This window comes from Erigeron canadensis, chromosome 2, assembly GCF_010389155.1.
Source record: "Erigeron canadensis isolate Cc75 chromosome 2, C_canadensis_v1, whole genome shotgun sequence".
Classification (NCBI taxonomy): Eukaryota; Viridiplantae; Streptophyta; class Magnoliopsida; order Asterales; family Asteraceae; genus Erigeron; species Erigeron canadensis.
In genome coordinates, this window is record NC_057762.1 from 34,259,561 (window position 1) to 34,284,414 (window position 24,854).

The window sequence follows — 24,854 nt, forward strand, 5'->3', positions numbered from 1 at the left end:
TCTCTATCTTTTTTTTTTCTTGGAAAAAAGTTGAAAAAGTCTCTCGAAATTTTATACCCAGCGTTTCATAACTTTTAGGATAGACGTTCTAAGCAAATGCAAAGTTGGTCATCAACTGTTAAATTAACAATAATAGAGTACCTAAAAGATCGTTTGAGGTATATTAAAGATACCATCTGTGTAATTTAGTCATAATAATATACGCAATATTGAAATTTGAACCAGTGTTTTCTGGCAAATATTACACATGTGACCCACATACATATTGTTTTGAAAAAATATTTGCACTATGACTCAACCGAAGATGTGAGTAGGGTTGGAGGTGTTTAACTGGCGATTCCCTAAAGGTAATAGGGTTGCGGCCGCTCTACGCCTATATTTTTTGTGTATTGCATCGGTCTTTTTGAACCAGCGTGATGTATTGGTTGTGTATTGTTTTTAGGGTTCGAGAGATGATCCTCTCGTATAGCTTCTTCATTTAATATTTATAGACCTAGGCTAACAACTAACTATGAACTAATTACAAGAATGGTCCTTTAACTATATAACTATTTACATATGTACCAACCCCCCCCCCCCCCCCCTCCTCAAGTTGGAGGATGAAATTTTTGACATCTCCAACTTGAGCTAACATAATGTAGAACCGTTGTAAGAAGTCATCGAGTTGAATCTTTGTTGAAGTAGTCTTGAAAAGCAGATGCGAGCAACGATAACCAAAAACGTCACCAAAAAAAAACATTGTGATCGAGAACATACCCACCGAAGATGAAGAACAACGAATGACAAAAGAGAAATTGAGAAACCAAAATAGAGTAACGAATTTTTTATATTTTTTTTATAAACGAAAGGCAGCAAACATTGAAAACAATTTTTTTTTTTCTAATAATTTTATAACAAGAAGGTAAATCAACAAGAATGTGAATAAACACACTGACTTACAAATAAATTTGATTGGATAAGAATTAATTGATGATGGACTAATTATAATATCTCCAAAGACAGAGAAATTTGATGGAGGCGGCCGTACGAATAAGAATAGAAATTGGGTAATGATCGATCCTTTAAATTATTAGCCTAAAATTTTTTCTAATTAATAGGATTGTGACATGTGAAAAATCAAGGGGTAAGATTAGGAAAGAGAATTAGTGAATTCCATGTGTTAAAAAGTGAATGTATTAAAAGGATTTTTAGGAGGATTGGTTAGGTGGATTTATCATTTTCCATAGAAATTATATCAAGATCCAGCACTTCAAACACCAAATTAATGGATGATCGTTAACACAAATAAAAACAAATGAAGGAACATTTTTGCGGTACGTGTTGCCGTCAACAAGGAAAAAAAATGAAAGTAAGAAAAGAGAATTGAATGATCAAGAAGAAAAATTGATGCAATTGAGAAACCGTCGCGGATCTGATCGAAAAAGGATCAAAACCGTCGCGGATTGAATAATTGAAGTGAAAAATTGGAGATCAATGGTGGCTCTGATATCATATCAAACTACAAAGAGTTTGTGAAAATTATATTCATCGATCTCAGAGATTAAAGTAATACAAACATAATATTTATAAACCTAAGTTAACAACTAACTATGAACTAATTACAAGAATGGTCCTTTAACTATATAACTATTTACATATGTACCAATGTGGTGATCTTTTGATGAACTGTGTCCGAGGTATTCGGACTTTTGATATAAGAAAAGACAGAGTTCTATTTTCATAAGGACAGAAGAGAGAAGGTTGTGAAGGTGGCCTAGTTATCCACACCTTCGGTCGGATGAATGTTTTATTCGGATAATCATGGAAAGGATCTACATCCGATATTGTATATTCTCTCGGAGCTGGGTAATTGCTATCTTGGTTCCGGATTTAGTCATACTGAACAAAGATCGAGCTTCGTCTTGGGTATTTCAGATAAGTAATTTTACCTGTATAAAGGTGGTTTCGTATTCTGCTTCGAATACGGAGATAGAGCTCCCTATAGAGTATATCATCGCATATGAAATTGTTAATGTCGGAAAATAAATTGGTATTTTAATGTGAAATATGATTTCTTTTAATCATGACTTCTACTCCCACTTCATGTCACATCACTTATTTTGGATCTAACTTTTTTTCTCCCCACTAGCTCAGCCGCACAACAGTGTAACACTCGCTTTTTTTTTTTTTGAAATTCATTTTTGAATTAAAAATATGGTTTATATGTTTTCTTTGTTTACCATGAATTGCACTTTGCAACACTCCCAGGAGTCCCAGCAGCCGCACGAGTCCAGTTTTCTTTGTGTCTTGCTTTTGTGCGCTGGGATTTTGGAATAAAACCAAGCCCAAGCCTAAGCCCAAAGCCCAAATTTAACTTTATTGTTTATTTTCTGGACTTCGGTCGAGAACAGCCAAGACCCACTTACATTTTTGCATCGTTTTGTTCTTGGGCGAAAAGCAGGAGGCACCAGCATACTCATTTTTTACTTTTGAATGGGGGTTTGCTATTTATTTCCAGTTGTAACAACGAGGTTTATTGTAGGTTTTTGATAAATTTGAAGAGACAAAAGTATTTTTTTTTTCTTTTACAAAACTATACGTAGCCCCGATCATTACCCCTTGTTCTCAGCATAGGGCAGAAAAAAAAGGATATCATATATTCATATCTCAAGAATAACACATGTTTTCAACTTGAAGAAACTTTAAGGTTTAGTGAGTCCTATATAAAATACCTTAATGGGTCATATTGTTCGGCCCAAGTTATGAATGGGTCCACACTTTTTTCTTTTGGACAACATGATTTGAATCACAAAGAAAAGAGTTGTAATAAAAAACTATGTATGATTTTAATTTCCTCGAATATTACTAATTTATGTAGTCACCATTTCTTTTTAGAAGATTTGTCTGAATTAAATTTATTAGATGGTACATTTAGATCATTTAAGCCTAATAAATCAAAAAATATTTATAAGAAATGGTAAAAACGTCTGGTGTCATTTTTTGCATGAAAGCAAAATGACTTATTTCTGGCAATATATCTTGGAAATAAATGTTTGCATTCACACTAGACCAATTTGTTTATAGGGTCACAAATTGGGGATTTGCCACACAAAAGCAGAACTTCCTTTAACAAGTCTTAAAAATCAATTCTGAATAACAGGCATCAAGATCAGATATATGTATATACTAGCCTAATGCCCGAGCGTTGAGGGGGCTAAAAGGCGATGACAATAGAAAACACGTGAGGTGAGACGACGACGGTAATTGCAACATTATAGCCAGGTAACTGCAACAATATACTAATTATCTTAAAAAAATATATAGCCGAATTCGTATAAAAATGCAATAATATTACATACCTCTTCTTTGCAGTTATACTAATTAAACCACATCAGCCATTATAAAAGAATGTATACTATCAACTTTCAAGAAGTGCAAGAATCACATGTCACCAATTACCAATCCCTTGACTATTGTTGAATATGTAGCGAAAAATATGTCAATAATAGGTCTGTCCAAAAGCCTCTTCTCATGCTATCTCGACATGTTGAAAATGTGTAGTTTAGAGCTGCTCAAACTTAAAATATACATACTTCACATACATTAAAGATTATCAGAAATGCTCATGCATGGTTCTATTTTGTTACCAGTTGGGTGCAAAACTATTGTTTGTTTTGTTGTGTCAAAAAATTAACTAATACTACGACTACTTTAGCAAAGTGACGCAATTAAACGACCCGCCTAGAAGTGAATATGATATATTTAGGCCGGCCAGGTGATTACCTTTTACGTGAGAGTTTTTTATATTGTTCCACATGCCACAGTGCCGCACCCCGATAACATCTTATATATAGTCAACGTACATCATACTCATTCTCCCTCATGTAGTGTCAAACTTAAACACCAAAATGTATCATTTTAATGTCATGATTATCGCATCTTCAATCATTTTTATACCAATAGAGCTAAAACTTACTTGTTGTGCTTTGCTTTAATTCTTGTTAACATGTAAGCACTAAAGTCTAGACAACAGAAAAAAACCAATTTAATATGGAAACTTCAATACCTTTGAGGAAACTGGAAAACAACACCAACTTTTTCCAGATACTATATATACGATAGGAGGCTGGCTCTGCTTTCCATAATTCCATCATCGATCACCGTATATTTGGACGCAAATGTAACCTGATGTTGGTTTTTTTAGCCCTGCAATTAATAAGCTGTATGGAAAAATTCAAAAGAAAATACAAAACTCCCATCCGATGCATGGCAAACATAAGTATAGTACAGTCTCAGAACTAACCTGCAAAAGGATAGTCTTTACCACTTCCACTCCACCCGAAGAACAACACCCTTCATAGTAATAAAATAAAAAAATCACTGAAAATCAACCCATTAATTTATAAAATATACAAATAAGATAAACAAAAATGAACTAACAAAACCCAAAAATATAGGTTTATACCTCTATATATGTCGGATCGAATCGAGTTATTTGGGGATGGTGGTGGACTTGTGATGATTGGAGAACACCACCAAAAAACTGAAAATCAACCCCTTATATGATGATAACCGGACAGAGCGGGGGACGGTGGTGGTGATGACGGGGAAGGCGATGGGGAGGAAAAGAATGTGTCGTGTGAGAAAGAGAGATATTTGTTTGATGCGTATAAGCGAGGAGGGGTATTTTGGGAAGGGAGAAAGTTGCTGAAGGTCTAATACTCAATACTCTTTATAAGGGATTATAGATAGGTATAACTGCAAACAATAATTCACTTTATCACCTAACCAATCTCTCATTTGAGAGAAATTAAACGATTAATGTTGTTATTGGTAATTTAAAATTTGATGTATACAATATCACCTTCATGCATAAACAAATTGATGTATACTACATCAGTTAATTAATTGGTTTAGATAGCTAGACTAGTTACTAGTTATATCTAAAGCTTCCACCATACCTTGATTCTGGCAGGAAGTCATATAGTCATTGTCGTAGTAACATTTAAAAGCTCCATATATAATACAATTACTAATTAAACAATATTGTAGCCAACTTCCAAATATAAAACTGATATTGCACGGCACACATATATGTTTCACATGAGCTGTAGATGATGACTATCAGTATATAACTATATATATATATGGTCCCCAAATCCACCTATCATTCTCCAACGCGTAAACTAATTTATATCATCTTTATAAAATTTAAGCGAGCATGTAATTGAAGTAGATGAGATGTATTCTGATAAAATTTACTGAGAAAAAAAAATTGAGTTGCTCCCTTTATATGTGTATTGTGTACATATTTATTCTCGATATAGTATGTAGCACTATTTAACTTATAAAGTGTATGACACAAACAAATGAAAATATAGATAGTAGACATACATCTCTACAGTATGAACCAAACATAATATTTTGGTATCAATAAGGTTCTGCAAATTAATTAAAGGGCCCATCATCATGTGTCATGTTTGTATATGTTTAATTGCAGACTTTGGTTGAGTGTCCTGTTGTAGCATAAGGATTCATCCCCGGGGTAGAGTTAGTGAAATCACTCATCTTCATTTCTTTCCTTTGGGCCCCTGAAGAAATGTTTATTTCATCGAGACCCCTCTTTTTCTTTCCTTCTTTTAGCAATACCCCAAACAACTTAAAACAATCTCTTTTTTCGTCATCATCGTTCGAATTTTCCTCACCAACCACAACATCACCTTTCATGATGCGATTGATTTGATCGGGAGCCACTTTCACGTTTTGAGTTAGGAATGTCACAAGCTCATCACACTGTTTTTTTATTTGTGCAAGTTCAGACGCCAGTATCTGTTTCTCTTTCTTCAGTTTCTCATTTTCATCAGATAAGTTCTCTAATTTCTCCACGGTCGGAGTGTCGACGGAGCCTGGATTCTTTGAATCAGGCGAACAGGTTGAGCTAGAGCCAAGATCATCACCCGAATTACTCGGTGATGATGTTGGCCCACCGTCTCCAACTGTCTTCCCATTCGCAGCATTAGCATTATTATGGGTTGGTGTCACAGTTTTTCGGCGACGGATTTCTATAAGAAGTTCTTTTTGCCCACGTTTGAAGTTCTCATTCGCAAACTCCCATTTGTCCGGCACAGTTTTTCGGAAGCCCTGCAGAGGTAGAGGCAACCAAAATGACTTGCGATTCATAAACTTGTATATATGAACACAATAATACAAAAGTCCACAAAAGCAACCTCACCTAACTATATAATGAGTATCATCTAGAATATCATTAAAAGTCTGTTAATACTTTCCCCCAAGTGCACAAAAAGACAAGAAAAAAAAGTATGTACACTTCATAAGAGCCCATGCCTACATTTTTCTTAACCTTGAGTCAAATAATCTAGTTCAAATTAACCGAAAAGTGTAAAATATCCCTTCAATTTTTTACCACAAGTTTCACTAAGAAAGGTAATATGTATAGAATTTTTACACGCAGCAAATAACTCCTTTCTACAATCTTGTCTTGATAGGAAGAAAAAAAACCCAACAAAACAACATCAATTTCACGTGTTATTGGGATACACAATATCTTGCACATACGACATAGCATGAGTAATAATAATAATACCGAGTATCTTATATGGTGACATTCTATGGTCTAGAAGGAACCAGGTGGGTGGATTTTGCCATGTTTTTTAAAGGTAAGTTATTAGCATTTTGGTATGATTGATAGAAGAGAATATGTCTATGTCTAGATCCTTCTATTGGTTTATGATTTATCTTCTTCAAGGGTCCCACAAAAGAACAGTCTAAGATACGTGTGTCACAACTTGATATTAGTTGGTATCTAGTGCCTATCTCTAGTGGAAACTCGCCTGTTTTATGATTATTTTAATTTCCTTATTATTATTAGACCATATATAGCTAACTTTTGAATTTGTCAAAATTAATCTTACTGTTTGGACTTTTCCATCGCTTATTTATCAAGTAACAGACAGTCAAGCAAATTGATTTTGAAATTTCATCATATTAAACCTGAGCCTTAATTGTATGTAGTGTTAGTGTATATATAAATAAATTTCAAACAAAAAGCTCCTTTGAAAAACAGGTTTGTTATTGACATATTTTTTTTTGATGTTATTTTTAATTGTTGATGATGTATCTTTTATACCGAAAATTATGACGCGATTGACGCCTCAATATATATTAAATTGTCAATATCAGTACACTTTCTAAATCAAAATACTTTTATCTCATTCATTCTTTAACTTAAAAAGTGACCTTAACAGTAATATATTTGTTTCTCCACTGGCCTAGATTAAGGTTAGTGGTCTCTAAATTTCATAAAAACTTAAACAGTTAAAAATTACCTAAACACCTACCATAAATTATATATCATGAGCAATAAAATAACAACAATAAGTTTATTCTTTTTTCAAACTAAACACGCAGTACTAAGAATTTGACTATCGAAAAAACTAATATTTGAGTATATGAAATTATTTGATAAATTTTTTAAAAAAAATATCTGAAGATGGTAGTTATGCTTAAAACTAATCTACGTACTACTTCGATCTACTAGCAGGTTCATACGTATATGTCTAAAAATAGTACTCGTATATATTAATTAATATAAAATTTTAGCTACAACTAGTATCTATATCAATAACAAAACAAATAAAATAATAAGCGAATTAAAGCTAAGAGGAAAAAAAAAACTTACATAAGTATTAAGCTGGCGAACAAAGCTGGAAAAATTGTTGTGTTTGAAGGAATTGGGAAGCAAATCCCTCGCGAAATCCGCGGTTTTCCAAACGACAAACGTTGTCCCGTTTTCGCTCCACGAAATAATATCATCTGTTGCCGGATCGTCAACCATCATATATGTCTTGATAAGAAACGGGGCCGGAACTGACCTATGCGTCATTTTTATTATTCTAATTCTAACTATTTTTGATCAATTTATTTAATTTGTTGAAAAATTAAGCTAGCGAAAATATAACTAATATACGTACGTACGTATATGATAATAATTAACAATAATAGCTAAATAGCAAAAGAGCAGTTAGAAATTCCCAGCCCCAACAATAAAAACCAGAAAGGAATAAACGAGATCGAGCCAGGTCGTAATTTGAAAGATTATTATGAAGAATTGTGTTTGATGAATTCTTTTTAGTATTTTCCATGATCGTGTGGTTTTTGATTACCAAGAAATGACACGAACATAACTTCTTGTATAAGTTTGTTTTTCGATGACTAGAATTTGATGAATATGAATGATATCTAGTATAATAAAGGGGAAAAAATGTATATGTGTATATGAAATAAAGAGAGATTCTTGCACGAAAGCACTTGAAAGATGGTTTTATAGAATGAGAAAAAGAAGACGGGGGAAGGTGTGTGTTCTAGAAAGCATTGGAAATATTAGAAATTAAGCAGGCGAACAAGTGGGTAGGCCCCATGGTTGAAAATTATGAAATAGAAGACTGGGCTTGTGTGTTTGATTTCTAGTGAGTTAAGGTTTTCTAGACAAAATTCCATAAACAACAGTAGTAGACCAGCAGTAGTTATAGAGTATTAGAGTATCGTCAATCAGATTAAACTCTATTGTGATGAAAATTACTAATAATTGACTTTGTTTTTTAGAGATCAGAGTTTGAATTTTATGGCATATAGATTTTATCAATAATTTTTTGTTATATTTATAGATGGACTAGCACGGTATTCATGTAATGCAACAGTGGTCGTTGTGGTGATGGTGGTGGGACAATGATGGAAGCAATGATTTAGATAATTAATGTATAGAGTTAATAAAGATATTTCAAAAGATAAAAGTCTCATAGTGTAATTTAAACATTATGTTTAGATAGTACTATATAAAAATATAAATTAGGTATATAAGAGAATTAAAATTAAGAAATAGGAGTATTTTAAGTATAAAAAAATGATAATATTTTAAAATATGAGATTTCATTTTCTTTATAAAAAGTTATAGATATGTATGTTATTTGTTTTTTCCGGATCTTGAATAACTTGGGATATCTACAGACTTATTTGTGTGACTGGGTTTAGCGGTCTAAACAGTAACCTTTTTACGGATAGATCACTTTATATAACGTGAAAAATGAATAAAATATATTGTAATATTTGGAAAAACTTTCAGTGACACGTTTTCACCCTTGTTAATATAAGAAATAAACTCTGTTTTTTTTCATGTATAAAGAATGACACGCTATGTGAATGGACACATGTTGTTTGTACAACAATCACAAATTCAACGTAATATGTGTGTTGTAGAGTATACTGTGATGAGAATATTTAATTAGATATTATTTTGACAATTGTTTTTGTTTTTTCTTTGACCAAATGGATTTGGTTTCAAAAATAGGAAGAGATTCTTTAAAATTATCTCAAATGGATTTATTTTTGTTTTTTAAATTTTGACTTTTAATTTTTATCAAAAGGTTAAGATCTTTTCAACTTGACTAGTGGATAATTTTAGAGAACCCTTCCTTCAAAAGTAATGTTTTGAAGTTATATTGGATGCTTTTGAAAATACAAGTATGGTACCCGCGCAATACGACGATAGTATTGGGAAAGACGGTTTGCTTTATTAGGGATTTTAGGTAGTTATGTAAAGGAAAAAAAAACAAAAAAGTAAGGACGCATAAGGTATTTCAAAGACAGAAATATTTAATAGGGGGATTTGTTTTACTAGGGAGTAGAGATGTGTATATTTATTTCTTTGCTCAACAGCTTCAATGAAGATTGAAGAAAGAAAGGCACTTTTAATTTTGTTTTTCTTTTTTATTTATTATTTTATAACCATGTTTACTTTTATTCCGTCAAGTATTATAGTATTTATATATAGATTAATTATAAGTTATACGAGTAACTAATTTTAACTGAATATATTTGGTTCTTATAGATTTTTATTTCTTTTTAATTAATAAAAAAGAATTTTAAATTACTGAAATGTAATTTTATTTTTAGTATGGCGATGTAATTGTGCTTCGTGAATTTTTTGTTATGATCCGTTGTAAATTTATAATTTTGTTTATATTAGCATATTGCTAGTTGTGAAATGAAAACATCAACCGTTGTCGTTCAAAATAAAAGACTACATGAAAATTAGTATATTGACTTATAATGCCCGAGGTAAAAATTTGAATAAAGAAGATAAGATTTATGTCCAAGTACAATGTTGGCTTTTTTCCAAAACGCGGAATTGTTTTGAAGATCATCCAATGAGAAGGTTCTGTATTGTCTTTGGAAATAACCATCGTAATTCCCTTTCATTAAAAGTTTCAAGGTATTTTCACTTTTATTAGTAAACCACCTTGCTGATAAAACTTCCTTCCAGTACTAACACGTTGAATCTTGAGGATGGATACCAGATTACACCATTATGGATTTGTCTTTTCTATATACGAATCATATGCCCATAACGACGCGGGTAATGGTGGCGGCGGCGGTGACGACCAGGACGATGGCGACAAATGGTGGCGGTGACGGGTGGTGGGGGCGGAATGGTGATAAATGTAAAAGTTTTTGATGTTAAAAGGGGTAATGTAGTTATTTTAAGGATTGAGAGGTTTATGTTGTATATTATTTAATTATTTCATTAAAGATACCATATGTATATTATGTGGGGATGTATTTTTGGTACTTTGGAGTTGTAATTTGAGATGTGGGGAAGTACTTCCTCTTTTATATGGGAATACTAGTATTAATATCTGTGCGTGATGCACGGTTAACTCATAATTATTTAAATCTAATTCTGTTTTTTTTATATAAATTGAAATGAAAGTTGAAACATGCATAATGTATTTATCCATTATGTATGATCAGTATCACACAAAATTATACTTATAGTTAGTAGAATAACAGGGAGATTTAGATTAAACATACTCTAAATTTATGTTAATAATTGAATCCGTCTAATATAAATTAGCTCCATATAAAAATCCACTTGTCAAATCCAAACCTGCGAAATCATAACACAACTACATATAATAATTGAGTTCTATGGAAAACATATACTCCATGAAAACCCATAATATTGATTCCGATGAAATACAAAGAAGTTAATTCATGAAAACCAATATGATTTCGAAAAAGACGAAGATCAAAATTTCACATAATATTAAAATACTATAACTATAATAACCAATCTACCAATAAAAAGAATAACCAAACAAAAAAATCAAAATTTTTTTTTACCAATTTTATTCTTTTAAGTATAGATGTTAAAATAATTAAAGGTTATAACATTATTTATTGTATACTAATCATAAGAAGAAAAAAATAGAAAGAGGTCCCCAGTAATATCTTTTAACAATAAATTAAAAATAAATGATGGTTATTAACCAATAAAATGAAATCAGGATACTTATGCTATTATAAGGAAAATAAAATAAAATAATTATGATATTAAAAGGAAAATAAAGAATTTACTTACAATAGCATCAATGTCATAAGCAGCACTCATCTTGTAAATTTACTTATGTTCTTTTTTCCCTCTCCGTTTCGATGTTAAAAACATAGTAACTAATTGAAATATCACCAAAGATGTACATATTTAGATGATATATAAGCAAATCGTACATAATGTTATTAAAATTAAAAATATTTAAATATGTAAACAATAAATATATTATTAATTATTAAATAATATCAGTATTTGATATTAATAAGGTAACTTAAATTTAGAAAATAAAAAAAGACACTTGTCGCCTTAAGAATAAGCCAAGTGTCAATTGAAAAAACCTTTAATCCTGTTTTAGTTTATTAATAAATAGATATAGATAGATATGAGTGATCGACCCGAATCATCCTTGTGATTTACCCAAAGAGTCTGATTTCGTCCTTTAAGTTTATAATTGTCTGATATCATCCTTTATAGATGGAAAATGATCATGTTTCATCCTTTTCGAAAACGAACCTTAACTCAAATCCGTTAACCTCATCAAGTGGAATCCACGTGAGGGTACTTAGGTCATTCCCTACCTTTAAATGACTAAATCGGACTTTTTGGGCAAACCACAGGGAGAGTTATATTGCGGTAGTGCCTAGGTGGTCGCACATGGGCGGCGACTTGGCAACTTTCCTTGGGTGGCCGGAAACTAGAAAAGGAGGGAGAGGGAGAGAGAAACCTGCTAGGGTTTCCGGAGAAATATAAGAGAGGGGGAGAAAGTGGAAAGACCGACGATTGAGAGAGACATGTGAAGGTGGCAGTGGATGTTGGACTGCGATGGGGGGCTGCGATGGTGGTGGCAGTGGATGTTGGACTGCTTGTGTTGTTTTGTTAGTTTTTGAGATATACAAAGTGATGGGGGTATTTGGGGTTTGAAATGGTGAAATGGATGTCATGGCCACGATTTTCCGGCAAGTTTGTGAGCGGATTTGGGGAGAGAATGAGAGAAAGAGAAAATACTTATATACTTATTGAAGTGATCGACACAAATCGTCCTTGTGGTTTGCCAAAAAAGTCTGGTTTCATCCTTTAAAGGTAGAAAATGACCTAAGTACCCTCATGTGGAATGCACGTGAGGGGGGTTAACAGATTCGAGTTAACGTCCGTTTTCGAAAAGGATGAAACATGATCATTTTACATCTATAAAGGATGATATCAGACAATTTTAAACTTAAAGAATGAAATCAGACTTTTTTAGTAAACCACAAGGACGATTCATATCGATCAATCGATGGATATTCATTCATTTTGGTAAATTTTTAAAGATTAGACTCCGTTCTATTTTCACTTAATAATTAAGTACATAATGCATTCAGTTAAATTTCTTGTTTTTTTCTGAATTTAATAAACAAAAATAACTGTCAATTTACCTATTTTTAACTTAATACTTACAGAAGTTATTTATACATTTATAGTCATTTAATACATTTAGCATTTAATGACTAAAAAAAATGAACCATAACACGATTATAACTATAACTGTACCTACACAAGTTCAAAATTTTCAGTGAAAAACATACAAATATAATTGTACCTACACAATCAATCTGTATATTCTACGAACATTAATGATGACAATTTATAACCGATGGGTATATTACATATTTTGGATCTACAGCTTAATTGACCCTTTATCCAATAGGCCACCTGTATATATATTGCGGTTGTGGAAGTCATTAAAAGACTACGGGATGCCTTGAAGGTTTTCCCACCACATGGAATTTTATATAGCCTATTTGTTGACAAAAACCTGCCTTTAAATATATATTTGTATATTTAACATAATCAATTTTGATATTTACAGTTTAGATTGTAGGAAAATCATCTATAAAATGATATTTGATTGATAAATATATTCGAATTACATAAGCATAATAACAAGGAAAGTAATACAAGAAAATACAAGAACAGAATGCAAAAACAGAAATAAAGATGGCACTATGGCTGAGGATTTTGTTAAACATTGGTCTTTTAACACAGATTTCGGCCCATCCAAGTAAACTCGTCTGTTTCGCAGGGTACAACACACTCGCAACAATTAGTACCGCAGGAGTTAACTTAGCACCCAAAATTTGTTTCAAGAATTGAATGAAGATCAGAGAAAGAAGAAAACGAATATCCTTGATTATCAAGAGTGAAATGTAAATGTGTGTTTGATGGAGTTTCAAGTTGTTGTGTTTTAGAATTCCTGAAACTAAGTGCAAAGTGCGTCACTATGTCACATCACGCCTCATTGCCCTTGACCCCGATCCAGTCGCGTCGGTGCTTTGCACCCCCTCGCCAACTTGGGGTGCAGTGTGACCCTTATAAGGAATTAATTATTATTCCTCCAATACTTCTCCTTATAGACACACTTAATGTTTATACTTCTACCAATATGGTACAAACTTACATTAGTTAAACACACTTTCAACTTAAATTTAACATATTTGTTCACTTGAATATTTTATGTTATATTATATATTAACACAGGAAATAATATATTTACATAAAATTTCCAACATAGATTACTCTGTATAAAATAAAATGTTTCATGCATATAATAAACTCTAAATAAAGCCACAAGAAATATGTTTCTCATTTTCCATATAAATTAAATAAGATAGAACACAAGTGTATTAACGATAAAGAAAAAGTATAATGACCCTCCGAACTCTCGAAGAATACTTCCTAATTGTGGGGAAATCTGTCTAAAGAAGGATATAAAAAGATATAAATATAGAACACATAAGTTGGCTACAAAGAAGAACATGTGAGTAGTACATTCCAAAATCCTATCAATATATCAATATCAATGTGAATATATGCCAAACATCCAAATACAAATATGCAAGATAAAATCTAATAGAAGACAAAACTTCGAATGAAATATGAGACTCCTCCTCAACGTTTTATATATATTTAATGTTGACAACCTTGTAGTCTCAAGAGTTTAAATTCAAAGTTGTTTTCAAATTTTCACATGTATAAGACAAATTCCAACATGCTTTATTTGAACAGATTTTTGCTACGGATAAGATTTTTTAATCATGTAAAAACATGGTAACTTGGGTTCACTATTTAAATTCGTTATATGATTATGAGAAGTTTTTGTGCGTCATTGAGTTGAAAAGTAGATTGCTTTCGCTCATAAATATAAGCAAAATACACATGATAACTTCTACTTCACTGGGACAACATTTCTTTCTAAGAGTATCAAACTACTTAGCAAAGTAACAAGTGACTGAAAATTTAATTAGACATAGGATCTTTAGCCATCAACTAATGGCGTGCATTGTCAATGACTAAGTCTATCTCTAACACTTTGTTCTTGAGTTGGAAAAAAAAAAAAAAAAAAAGTAAGTGGAAAGAAAATTATAAAAAGTGAGTTCTTGAGTTTTTTTAGAAGAAGAAGAGAAGTGATTGAGAAAGATTAGGATGGGCGGTTCTTATGAATTTTGTTTATCAAATCTTCCGCCCAATTTTGGGCGGATTGCAAAGGAAAACAAATAAGCGCCGAATTAAAGTACTAATCTACCATCTATATGATTATATCCCTATATAATACTGTAACTTCTCATTCCCTCCAAAGATAGTCTACTACCTCTTCTCTTTTGGCGCCAAAGAAAGTTTGTCTCTCTTCCTCAACCATTCTTCCACAACCATTGATTGTTAGGTAATTATCTTATTACATCTTATTCATCTCTTCCTCAACCCTATTTTAAGAATTGCATAGGGGCAATTGATGGAACACATGTTCAAGTTAGAGTGTCTAATAAAGATGCTCCGAGATACCGTGGTCTAAGGGGTATCCTACAATTAATATATTAGCTGCTTGTACATTTGATTTGAAGTTCACATATGTTTTGAGTGGTTGGGAAGGTGCGGCATCAAATTCAAGCATAATAAAAGATGCGCTAACTAGGGATGATAAGCTACTTATTCCTGAAGGTAACAGTATAAAACTAGTTTTGGTTAGTTTAATAAAATTATAATATGATACTAACTTTACAATTTTACAATGTTTATAGGTAGGTTTTATTTGGTTGATAGTGGTTGAAACGACACGACTCGATTTTAAGTTTTTTTTTTTTTACCCAGATGTGCGACACACATATATGCATGTGCCACATCTTTGAGTTAACATCAGATCAGAAGCAAATATGTGTCACATGCATAATTTCATGTGCCACATATCCTGACTTCAGTTACAATGTGCCACACTCAAAGTGTGTGTGCCACACAAAAGACCCTAAATCCGAACAGGGCCTAAAATGTAGCACATTACTTTCTGTACGTGCCATATATTTGATGCTGAACAACAAAATGACCCAATTTGATACTTGACTCAACTTGTAACTTCTCCAACTCAAAACCAAACCTCATATTACAACATTTTTGAGTTCAAACAAGAATTTTACCCATTTACAAACATAGTTATGATATTTATTTGAAACAACATCCATAAACACAACCAAATGGGTCGTTTACCCATTTTGACACGATTTTCGCCCAAATTGCAATTACACCAACTTTCCAAAAAGCTTAATACCTGATTGTTTACAGAAGATTTACAACACATGACTTTCAAAACCAAAAGTACCAAGAGCCAAGATGGGAGGGATCTCTAGGTCTCTACACCAAAAGATAGTCATTCACCCAAGAATGACCTTAATACCTTCAAGGCTTCCAAAACCAACTTCAAGCTCTAATCCAACTTCCTTCAACTCAACAACACTAGTTCCTTCTTCTGGAACTACCTATAAGAGGTAAACATCTAAAAATATAAGCAAAGGCTTAGTGAGTATACTTGCATACATTTACGATTACGAAGGAGGGCAAAGTACAAGGACTATTGCAAGTAACCTATAACATCGTCATGTCACATTCACTTGCTCACCTTGCACACTAAACACATATATGGATCCATACAAGCCAATCAATTACCACACATGGACTAACAACTTCAACATGGTGGTCTTTCCACACATGGATAAATAACTTCAACATGGTGGTCTTTCCACACATGGACAATCAAACTTCAACATGGTGGTCTTTCCACACATGGACAATCAAACTTTAACATGGTGGTCTTTCCACACATGGACAATCAAACTTCAACATGGTGGTCAATTGACCCAACATAAATATAAAGGTATGCAAATATACTCACCTCCTCCGCAACTTCAATATTAACGCTAAAACGATAATGCACACATACAAGCTTCAACCTATGATCATAACATACAAGTATAAGCTCATATTCACAACTTGACTAGTTCAACCTAGTCATTCTCAATCACTAGCCTTCCTATACCCAAAACCCAACCCATTTGTCATTGAGTCTCACTTTCTTCAACAATAATACTAGGTAGTTCAACCTACCATTTTCATCAATAATTCAATAACTAGTCAAAACTCATCTTTTCTCAAGAACTAAAATTTTTATATGAACTTATCAATTTCATAGTCAAACTTAACATATAACTCAATGACAAACTAGGTTATCTAAGGTATTGGGGAAAAATAATCATAATATAATTTCTATCAAAATCTCTAAATTGGTTCACTCCATGAACCCTAATTTCAAAAGAAAGATGAAAACTAAGTTAGGGGAAATCAATACCTCAACCACAAAGAGCTAATTCAAGACTTAGATTGGAAATTCTTCTTCTTCCCTCTTTTCTTTGAATAATTTGGCCACCACCACCACACCTCAAAACCTTAACTTTTTAATTACTTGATTGAAGATTATTGATGGTGAAGATTTTTATGAATGTTCTTATTCTTGAATTAAAAGGAGAATTGCTTTGATTATTGAAAGGAATAAGTTGAACTTGCATGAAGAAAAATGGTGGAGAAAAGAAAAGAGTGAGTGGAAGATGACTCCAAGCAAAATTGGATGGCTGGCACATTTTGGGGGTGCCACGACCCACTTCTAATTTTGTGGGTATTTTACCCGCTATCCGTTAAAGTTCCAACTAAATTAACCCCATATCCAAAAATGAAATACTAGGAACTTAATTTAATGTCAAAACTATGAAAAGGGGTTAATTTCTTTTACCTTAATAATCTTTGGGGTGTTACAGTGGCCTACCCCTTAGAAGTACACTTATAGAGGCGTTAGGTACCATTTGAAGGAGGAGTACTCACATCATGCACCTGAAAATCCACGAGAGTTGTTTAACCTACGCCATGCATCATTAAGAAATTCTATTGAACGTGTTTTTGGAGTCCTAAAGAAAAGGTTTCCAATAATCAGAAGTGGAACTGAACCATTTTATTCATGTGAAACTCAATCGTCCATATTCTTGGCATGTTGTATCCTTCACAACTTTCTACTTGAGGAAGATCGTGACCAAGAACTTGAAGACAAAGTGATACAAGAGCTGTTAAACGGAACACCGGATGAAAATCATGATCCAACAAGAGACACAGATGGCGGGGGAGAACAAATAAGAAATTCAATTGCAAATCAAATGTGGAATGACTATGTATCGGGATTGAACAATGAAGTTAATATGTCGTGATTAGTGCTTTTAATGCACTTATTTTTGCAAACTCAGAAGTGGGTTGGAAACAATAAAGTTGTCTATTTACTTGTTTAATAGTCGGCGGGTTTAATGTACTAATGTATGGTCTGTCTGTCATCTTGGCTAGCCAACCAGCTAATTGACAGGTTAGTGGGTTAGTGGATATTATGTGATAGTCATAGTGTACTGATCTTATCCTGTGTAGTTTAATAAATTAATCACTATTATTGTTTGCCTCTTCCATTTAGATTACAGTGCTTTTCATTCTTTAACTATTTTCAGTAAAGTTGATTGCGATTCATTACTACTGGTCCGTCGGTATAGTATATTGCCTCTTTCATTTAGATAACAGTGCATTTCATTCTATAACTGTTTTAGGTGCTGAAAATAGGTTGTTTTTGGTGTTGAAATATGATGAATTGTTGCTATATTTGGTGCTGAAACATTGTAATATTCCTGCTGTTTTTATTGATGAAATAGTGCAGGTTTGTTGCTGTTTTTGGTGCTGAAACAGTGCACTATTGCTGCTGTTTTGGGGTTGAAACAGGCAGAATTGCTGCTGATTTTTGTGCTGAAACAGTGCAGTTTTGCTTTTTTTCATGGTGAAACATTTCAATATTGCTGCTGTTTTTGCTGCGGAAACATGCAGATTTGCTGATGTTTTAGCTATGTTGTTTTGGTGATGAAACAGACACTGTTTTGGTGATGAAACAGGCAGCATTGTTGCTGCTTTTGGTGAATGGGTTGACTCGTTTCTTTTACAATTGCAGCCTCCTTGTGAAAAACTTGTGGAGCCTAGTCAAGTTTTGATTGCTAAAGATTGTTCTAAGCTTGAAGTATCCCAATGAGTGTCCAAGTTATTACTACATCAAAAGAGAAGTTATTGGGTATAATTGTCAATTTGTCATTTTTCATTTTAATTCTTTTCAACTCAAGAACATGAAAAGGATATATTTTCACTTCTTTCCCTTTTATTTTGTAAAACTCAAGAACACAAATTATAAAATATGATTCGTCTCATTTTATTTCTTTTATCTTCATTTCATTTCACTTCTTTTTCTTTCCTTTAAAAATAAACTTGAGAACACAGTGTAATGGAGGTGTTTTTACAAATTTTTTTCACAGTTTTGCTTGTCCTTTCTTATTTATAATATTGAAGGATGTTTGTCTGTATCTATTCATAATGTACTTATCCAAAATTAAGAACATGTTTTAGATATATGTAGGATATCCATAGTATTAAGGGTTAAGTCACTTAATGAACAATATACTTTCCTTCATTTACATGGTTGCCCATTGAACTGGATTATTGATGTGTATCACTCATATACTTTTCAATTTTTTACATAGTTGACCAACTGTTGACCTGATGACCTGTTATAACAGATTAATCTTTATTTACATGGTTGCCCATTGAACTAGATGATTAATGTACTTTCCCTCATTTTACATGGTTGCACATTAGACTGAATTATTAATATACATCAACCACATCCTTTTCTAATTTTTACATGGTTGACCAAATATCGACCTTACAATAACAAGTTAATCTCTATGTTTTTTCTAGAAATTTATTAATTTCTGCTTCATCCTCTTCATCAATTTTCCATAAAAGTTTGCAATATAAAAGCAACAATTGAAATCAGTGGAAGTAGATATGTTTGTATTTTTAATAATATCATAATGATATTATTGTACTAGCAATATCAATCTGTATATGATCTTCCACCTATTGGAAGCTTTAACAACCCAACAATCAACTCAATCCGTTATGACCCGTACTCTAGGATTTCACTTTTCCTTTTGATCAATAATAACCCGTCTGAAAATATTTTAAAGTCCAGTATCACCCAAATTTCTGAACTGACGACCCAGTATGACCCAATTTATGGACATTTGGGTCAATTTGAAACGAAAGAACATGGTTGCCGGAATTTTTACCTGAACTTTTGCCTGGAAAATTGATGAAGACGATGAAGATAATTTCTGGAAAAATAAAAGGTAAATATAGAGTTTAACTGTTCTTGTAGGTCACCAGGTTAACATTTGGTCAACCAAATAAAAAATAAAAAAGTATGTTGGTTATATATACTAATAATCCAGTTTAATGGGCAACCATGTAAATGATGCAAAGTAGTGAAGTACATTAGTCATCCAGTTCAATGAGCAACCATGTAAATAGAGATTAACATGTTATAGCAGGTTATCAGGTCAGCAATTGGTCAACCATGTAAAAAATTGAAAAGTATATGGGTAATACACATCAATAATCCAATTCAATGAGCAACCATATAAATGAGGGAAAGTACATTGTTCATCTAATGACTTAACCCTAGTATTAATTTTTGTTTGCATATGAAAAAAATAATATGTAATGATGTTTGTATAGTACGTTGGAGGTAAAATTAAAAAATTTAAAGATTTGTAAGGATTTTGAGGATTTGTAAAGATATGATGTGACAGTTAAAGGATGCAGAAGGACATCTTTAACATTGAAGATAGCCATATGGTTCAAGTGGTGAAACACTTAGGTTTATCCATGAGGCAAAGATTCAAATCTTGTCAAGTATAAATTCATACATTATGAATCTCTAGCTGTTGGGGAGTCTAGTGAAGCTTTACCTTTGTCACTGTAGTTCAACTCATGATAGCAAGATCCGGTTTAGAAAACTATTCACTGTCGAGTTAGAACCTCACCATTGTGCTTTGAAAAATGAAATAAGAGAAGACAAAGCTTATTAACGATGAAAGCTCCTTTGGACCTAGAAGCAAAGCAAGACACTACAATTTCGGGGTTGCGATACATTCACGTCGGCCTCATCAAGTGCTACCCGGCTCAAGAAACACGTCTCAACTTTTCATATAAATATAAACAAACAAGTGGCGAATTTCAACATAACGAGAACCGATAATTTAGCCAAAAAATGGTTGTTAAAGTTAAATTGCAATGTTCGCAACGCAAAAGATAAGAAAATGCATGTTACTAATTGGACATGTTGCGACCGTCGACCGACTCTTGTACTGAAGCTGACTGAATGATGCTCGATCAAATGAGAAGAACAATAAATCCGTGATACTTTGCCAGTAGCCGGCCACTAGACAACGTTAGGCTTTTTTTTTATGTTTTTATATATGTCTTTCTATTCTAATGTCTATGTTTTTTATATAGTTTTTCTAGCTAACTATGTCCTTGTTTTGTATGAGTTTGTTTAAGGTTATGGTGATACTGAGTGATGATTGTCAAATCTTGAATTGAATATGTAAGCTACAACTTTGAATACCATTTATACCCAGGAAATATGTTCCAGATCGTTCTCATAATTGTTTTGGTTTTGGTCAAAAAGTTATGATTAAACTAGTAGTATAATCTCTTGAGTGGATGTTATCATCCTTATTTTTTATTTTAGTCAGCATTTTCCCCTTTTGTAAACGTATTCGTAAGGTATAGATTAAAAAGTAACTCCCAATGACGTCTTTTACGGGTTTTGGGTCCCAATACCGTCTTTGACGGTGTATGGGGGAAGTTGATATGTAGACAGTCTTACCCCTACCAAAGGTGGAGAGGCTGCTTCCAGGTTCTACCATAGGTAGAAAAGGACCTCCAGCCTTGCTGGGCATGAGGATCGAACCCATGACCTCTGTTTCCAGAGGCATGAGCTCCAACCACTGATCCAACCCAGTTAGTTTCGTAATAATTAATGTACCGAAACTTCCTAATACTTTCCATTAGTCTGGGATAAGTTGTTTAAAAAGAAATAATTAATGGGTATGAGTTAGTAATTTGTTGTCTAAAGGATTGCTATGCCTTTAACTATTTTTACAAGCACAAGTAAAAGTTCGCAAGTAAAAACTTATGACAATAATTGTATGTGTTGTAATTGGTTGATAAATTATAAGACACATATATAAACGGGAAAATTATACTTTTGGTCCCTGAATTTGATACATTTTTCACTTTTAGTCACTAAACTTAAAAAATTGCAAATTATACACTGAACTTGACACATTTTTTCATTTTTGGTCACTGCGTCAATTTTGTTAGTTTTTCTCCGTTAACTTGCCCAGATTCGTTAATTTTTTTCCATTTTTCGTCCTTCCCATTATTCCATAACTAAAATCGATAATCGGTCAAACTTCACATCTTATATATTGTTTTGGCCGATTAGTGAAAATAAATATTCATTTATTATGTTTTGAAACAATTTTTTTTATGTTTACAGTTTACTATCTATTGGTTATACAATAGTTTAATTAGGTGAAATAATTGTTTTTTATTTTTAACGACGATGAAATAATTGTTATTGAAATGTTTATTTATAAAGATAGATTTATTTAGTGACTATGTTTGAATTTTGAGTCTTCTTATATAGTTTTTCTTAATTCATTTTATTAATTATTAATAAACGAAAATAAAAATAAGATTTTTGTAATGTTTATCTAAAGTAACGTGTTGTAGGTTTTTCTGATAATCTATAACGCCTTATGATTTAACCGTAAATATTTTTATCTGTGTTATATAAATTTGTTATAAAACATATAATAATGAACTAATTTTTGAATATACTTTTCATTGATTTAATTTACACCAACTAATATATATTACAAATAAAAATGTTTAGAGTCAAAGTTAAAAGTAAAAATACTAAGAAAAAATCAAAATATTAACATTTAAAATTGAACGAATAAGGTATATATAAAAAAAAGTAGGTAAATTACACTTTTAATCACTGAAGTTTGTCGATTATCGATTTTAGTTATGGAATAATGGGAAGGACGAAAAGTGAAAAACAAAACTAACGAATCTGGACAACTTAACGGAGCAAAACTAACGAAACTGGGCGCAGTGACCAAAAGTGAAAAAAAAGTGACAAGTTCAGTGTATAATTTGCAATTTTTGAAGTTTAGTGACTAAAAGTGAAAAACGTGTCAAGTTCAGGGACCAAAAGTGTAATTTTCCCTATATAAACATAGTATGTTTAGTTCGGTGTAGACATGTTATGTCTGTGTACACCTGTGTTTCTACGTTTTATCTGTGATAGACAAGGTCGGCTTTATAATTATATTGGGTTAGGCTTGTGCCTAAGGCCCACTAAGCACCACGACCCCCAAATTTTCTGTAGACCAGTCGATTAGTATACTGAGTTTTATAATTTAGATGGAATAAGATTATATTTAGGACTGACTTTATCAAACAGAAGTAGCGAACAACCGCCTCCACGTTGATCTTTTAGCACAACAGATTGCATTAGTCCAACAGAGTAGTAGTGCCAACACTTTCAGCCTTTCACAGTAATTTTGTATATCCGACATAAGTTTCTTTTGCTTTCTTTGTTTACCTAGTTTTATATGCTCTAACTAACTAGGCCCTCAAAATTTATCCCCTTTAAGGCCCCTAAAACCTTTGAGCCAGAATTGGTGATAGTGAAATATAGACACATGTTTGATTCGATGTACACATTTATTATATGTCAGTCGGTGCACTTATGTTAGTGTGGTACAAGTGTATAATAATTTTAATTATGAAGTTCATTTACTCGTAATATACTATGTTTGTTTTGTTTTAGACTTAACATATATGAGAAAATAAATAAAAACAAAAAGTTATTGAATGTAATTGTTTGTAAAAAAAATTAAATATGTTATTATTATGTGTAAAATTTGTTTATGAAAATGATGTTGACATAACATATCAATCTAATTGTTTGTAAAAATGACAACTCATACTGATTCAAACAATCTTATAAGGCCTCTCCTAAGACCATTCTTAAAGGGAAGGTGAAGAGTATAGGTGAATGGAGATAATAGATAGGTAAATTGTTAAGGCACATAGGTGATAGGAGAAGGTAAAGGGGAGATAGGTGAATGGTTTAGTCTAGGTGAAAGGATTGATGTGGGTCCACTTTAATTTATCAATATTATTTGTGTTATTTTGTTTTATTTTGATTGGCTACATTGTGGGGTATAAAATAAAAGTGGGAACCAAATGATATGTAAATGGTTAAAGGGAAAAGTGCAAAAGGAAAGAAATGAGAAGGTGATGCTGTAGTGGCATAAAAAAGTGTAAGTGAAATGGTGAACGGTTACGAATGGTCTAAAACCATTTATAAGGGTTAAGTGAAGAGACGGTGAAATGATATGACATGGCAAATGAAAAGGGATGAAAGCTTTAAGAGTAGTTGGTGAAAACGTGAAATCAGTTGGTTAAGGATGGCTCGGTGAAAATGTGAAATGGATCACCAATTGATTCTTTTGTTTTTATGTGTTATTCTTCTGTTTTGTTTTCTTCTTAAACAGAGTTGGAGGTAGGAGAAAGCAATGAAGAATAAAATAGTATGACTTTGTATTAGCAAATTAAATCTCATTGACTTATTAATACTTTCTTCTTTCTTTTCAACCAATAGTGAATGCTTGTCACATGTAGTTACTCTATAAATATTATTATCTGAATGGTACTGTAGTATTTATATTAGTTATATATTTATATTTAATATCTTTGTTTTAATTAATATAATGGTTTTTATTTGAATGTATTCTTATTAAAAAAATATTAATGAAATATGTTATTTTAAATTAATACTATTTCATAATATATATTAATGAAATATGTTATTTTTAGATTAAATTTATTGTCGTTTTAGTTAAATAAAAGTATGGACCAAATGATAGGTGAATGGTTAAGGGGAAAATGAAAAGGTGAAAGAGGTAAGAAGGTGATGCTGATGTGACATAAAAAGGTGTAGGTGAAAAGTTGAACGGTTACGAATGGTCTAATAGGATCTCATTAATTACACCTCTTATTCACAGTCACATCAGTTTTTCTTTCTCTTAAAACACCTCTTTCACACTCACTACCAATAACACTTTTTTCTCGCCTCTTGCTTAAATTTTTATTTTACTAAACCAAAATTAAA

The 24,854-nt window shown here is 32.2% G+C and overlaps 2 protein-coding genes and 2 long non-coding RNA genes across 4 annotated transcripts; 1 reads left to right on the forward strand and 3 right to left on the reverse strand.

The window, feature by feature from the left end:
• Positions 1-3,177: 3,177 nt before the first annotated feature.
• Positions 3,178-4,755, reverse strand: LOC122590299. Its single transcript, XR_006322454.1, has 4 exons — positions 4,445-4,755; positions 4,283-4,332; positions 4,046-4,199; positions 3,178-3,513 (listed from the first exon to the last, which is right to left on the reverse strand). It is a non-coding gene; the product is annotated as an uncharacterized LOC122590299 (long non-coding RNA).
• Positions 4,756-5,236: 481 nt separating this feature from the next.
• LOC122588850 (heat shock factor protein HSF24-like) lies at positions 5,237-8,273 on the reverse strand. The gene is made up of 2 exons (XM_043761065.1): positions 7,679-8,273; positions 5,237-6,120 (listed from the first exon to the last, which is right to left on the reverse strand). The coding sequence occupies exons 1-2, from the start codon at positions 7,880-7,882 to the stop codon at positions 5,470-5,472; spliced, it is 855 nt and encodes a 284-aa protein (XP_043617000.1). The 5' UTR covers positions 7,883-8,273; the 3' UTR covers positions 5,237-5,469.
• Positions 8,274-15,818: 7,545 nt separating this feature from the next.
• Positions 15,819-17,155, reverse strand: LOC122590209. The gene is made up of 3 exons (XR_006322421.1): positions 17,037-17,155; positions 16,584-16,641; positions 15,819-16,170 (listed from the first exon to the last, which is right to left on the reverse strand). It is a non-coding gene; the product is annotated as an uncharacterized LOC122590209 (long non-coding RNA).
• A 106-nt stretch (positions 17,156-17,261) lies between these two features.
• LOC122588143 lies at positions 17,262-17,951 on the forward strand. Its single transcript, XM_043760278.1, has 2 exons — positions 17,262-17,281; positions 17,529-17,951. The coding sequence occupies exons 1-2, from the start codon at positions 17,262-17,264 to the stop codon at positions 17,938-17,940; spliced, it is 432 nt and encodes a 143-aa protein (XP_043616213.1). The 3' UTR covers positions 17,941-17,951.
• The last annotated feature ends 6,903 nt before the right edge of the window (positions 17,952-24,854 follow it).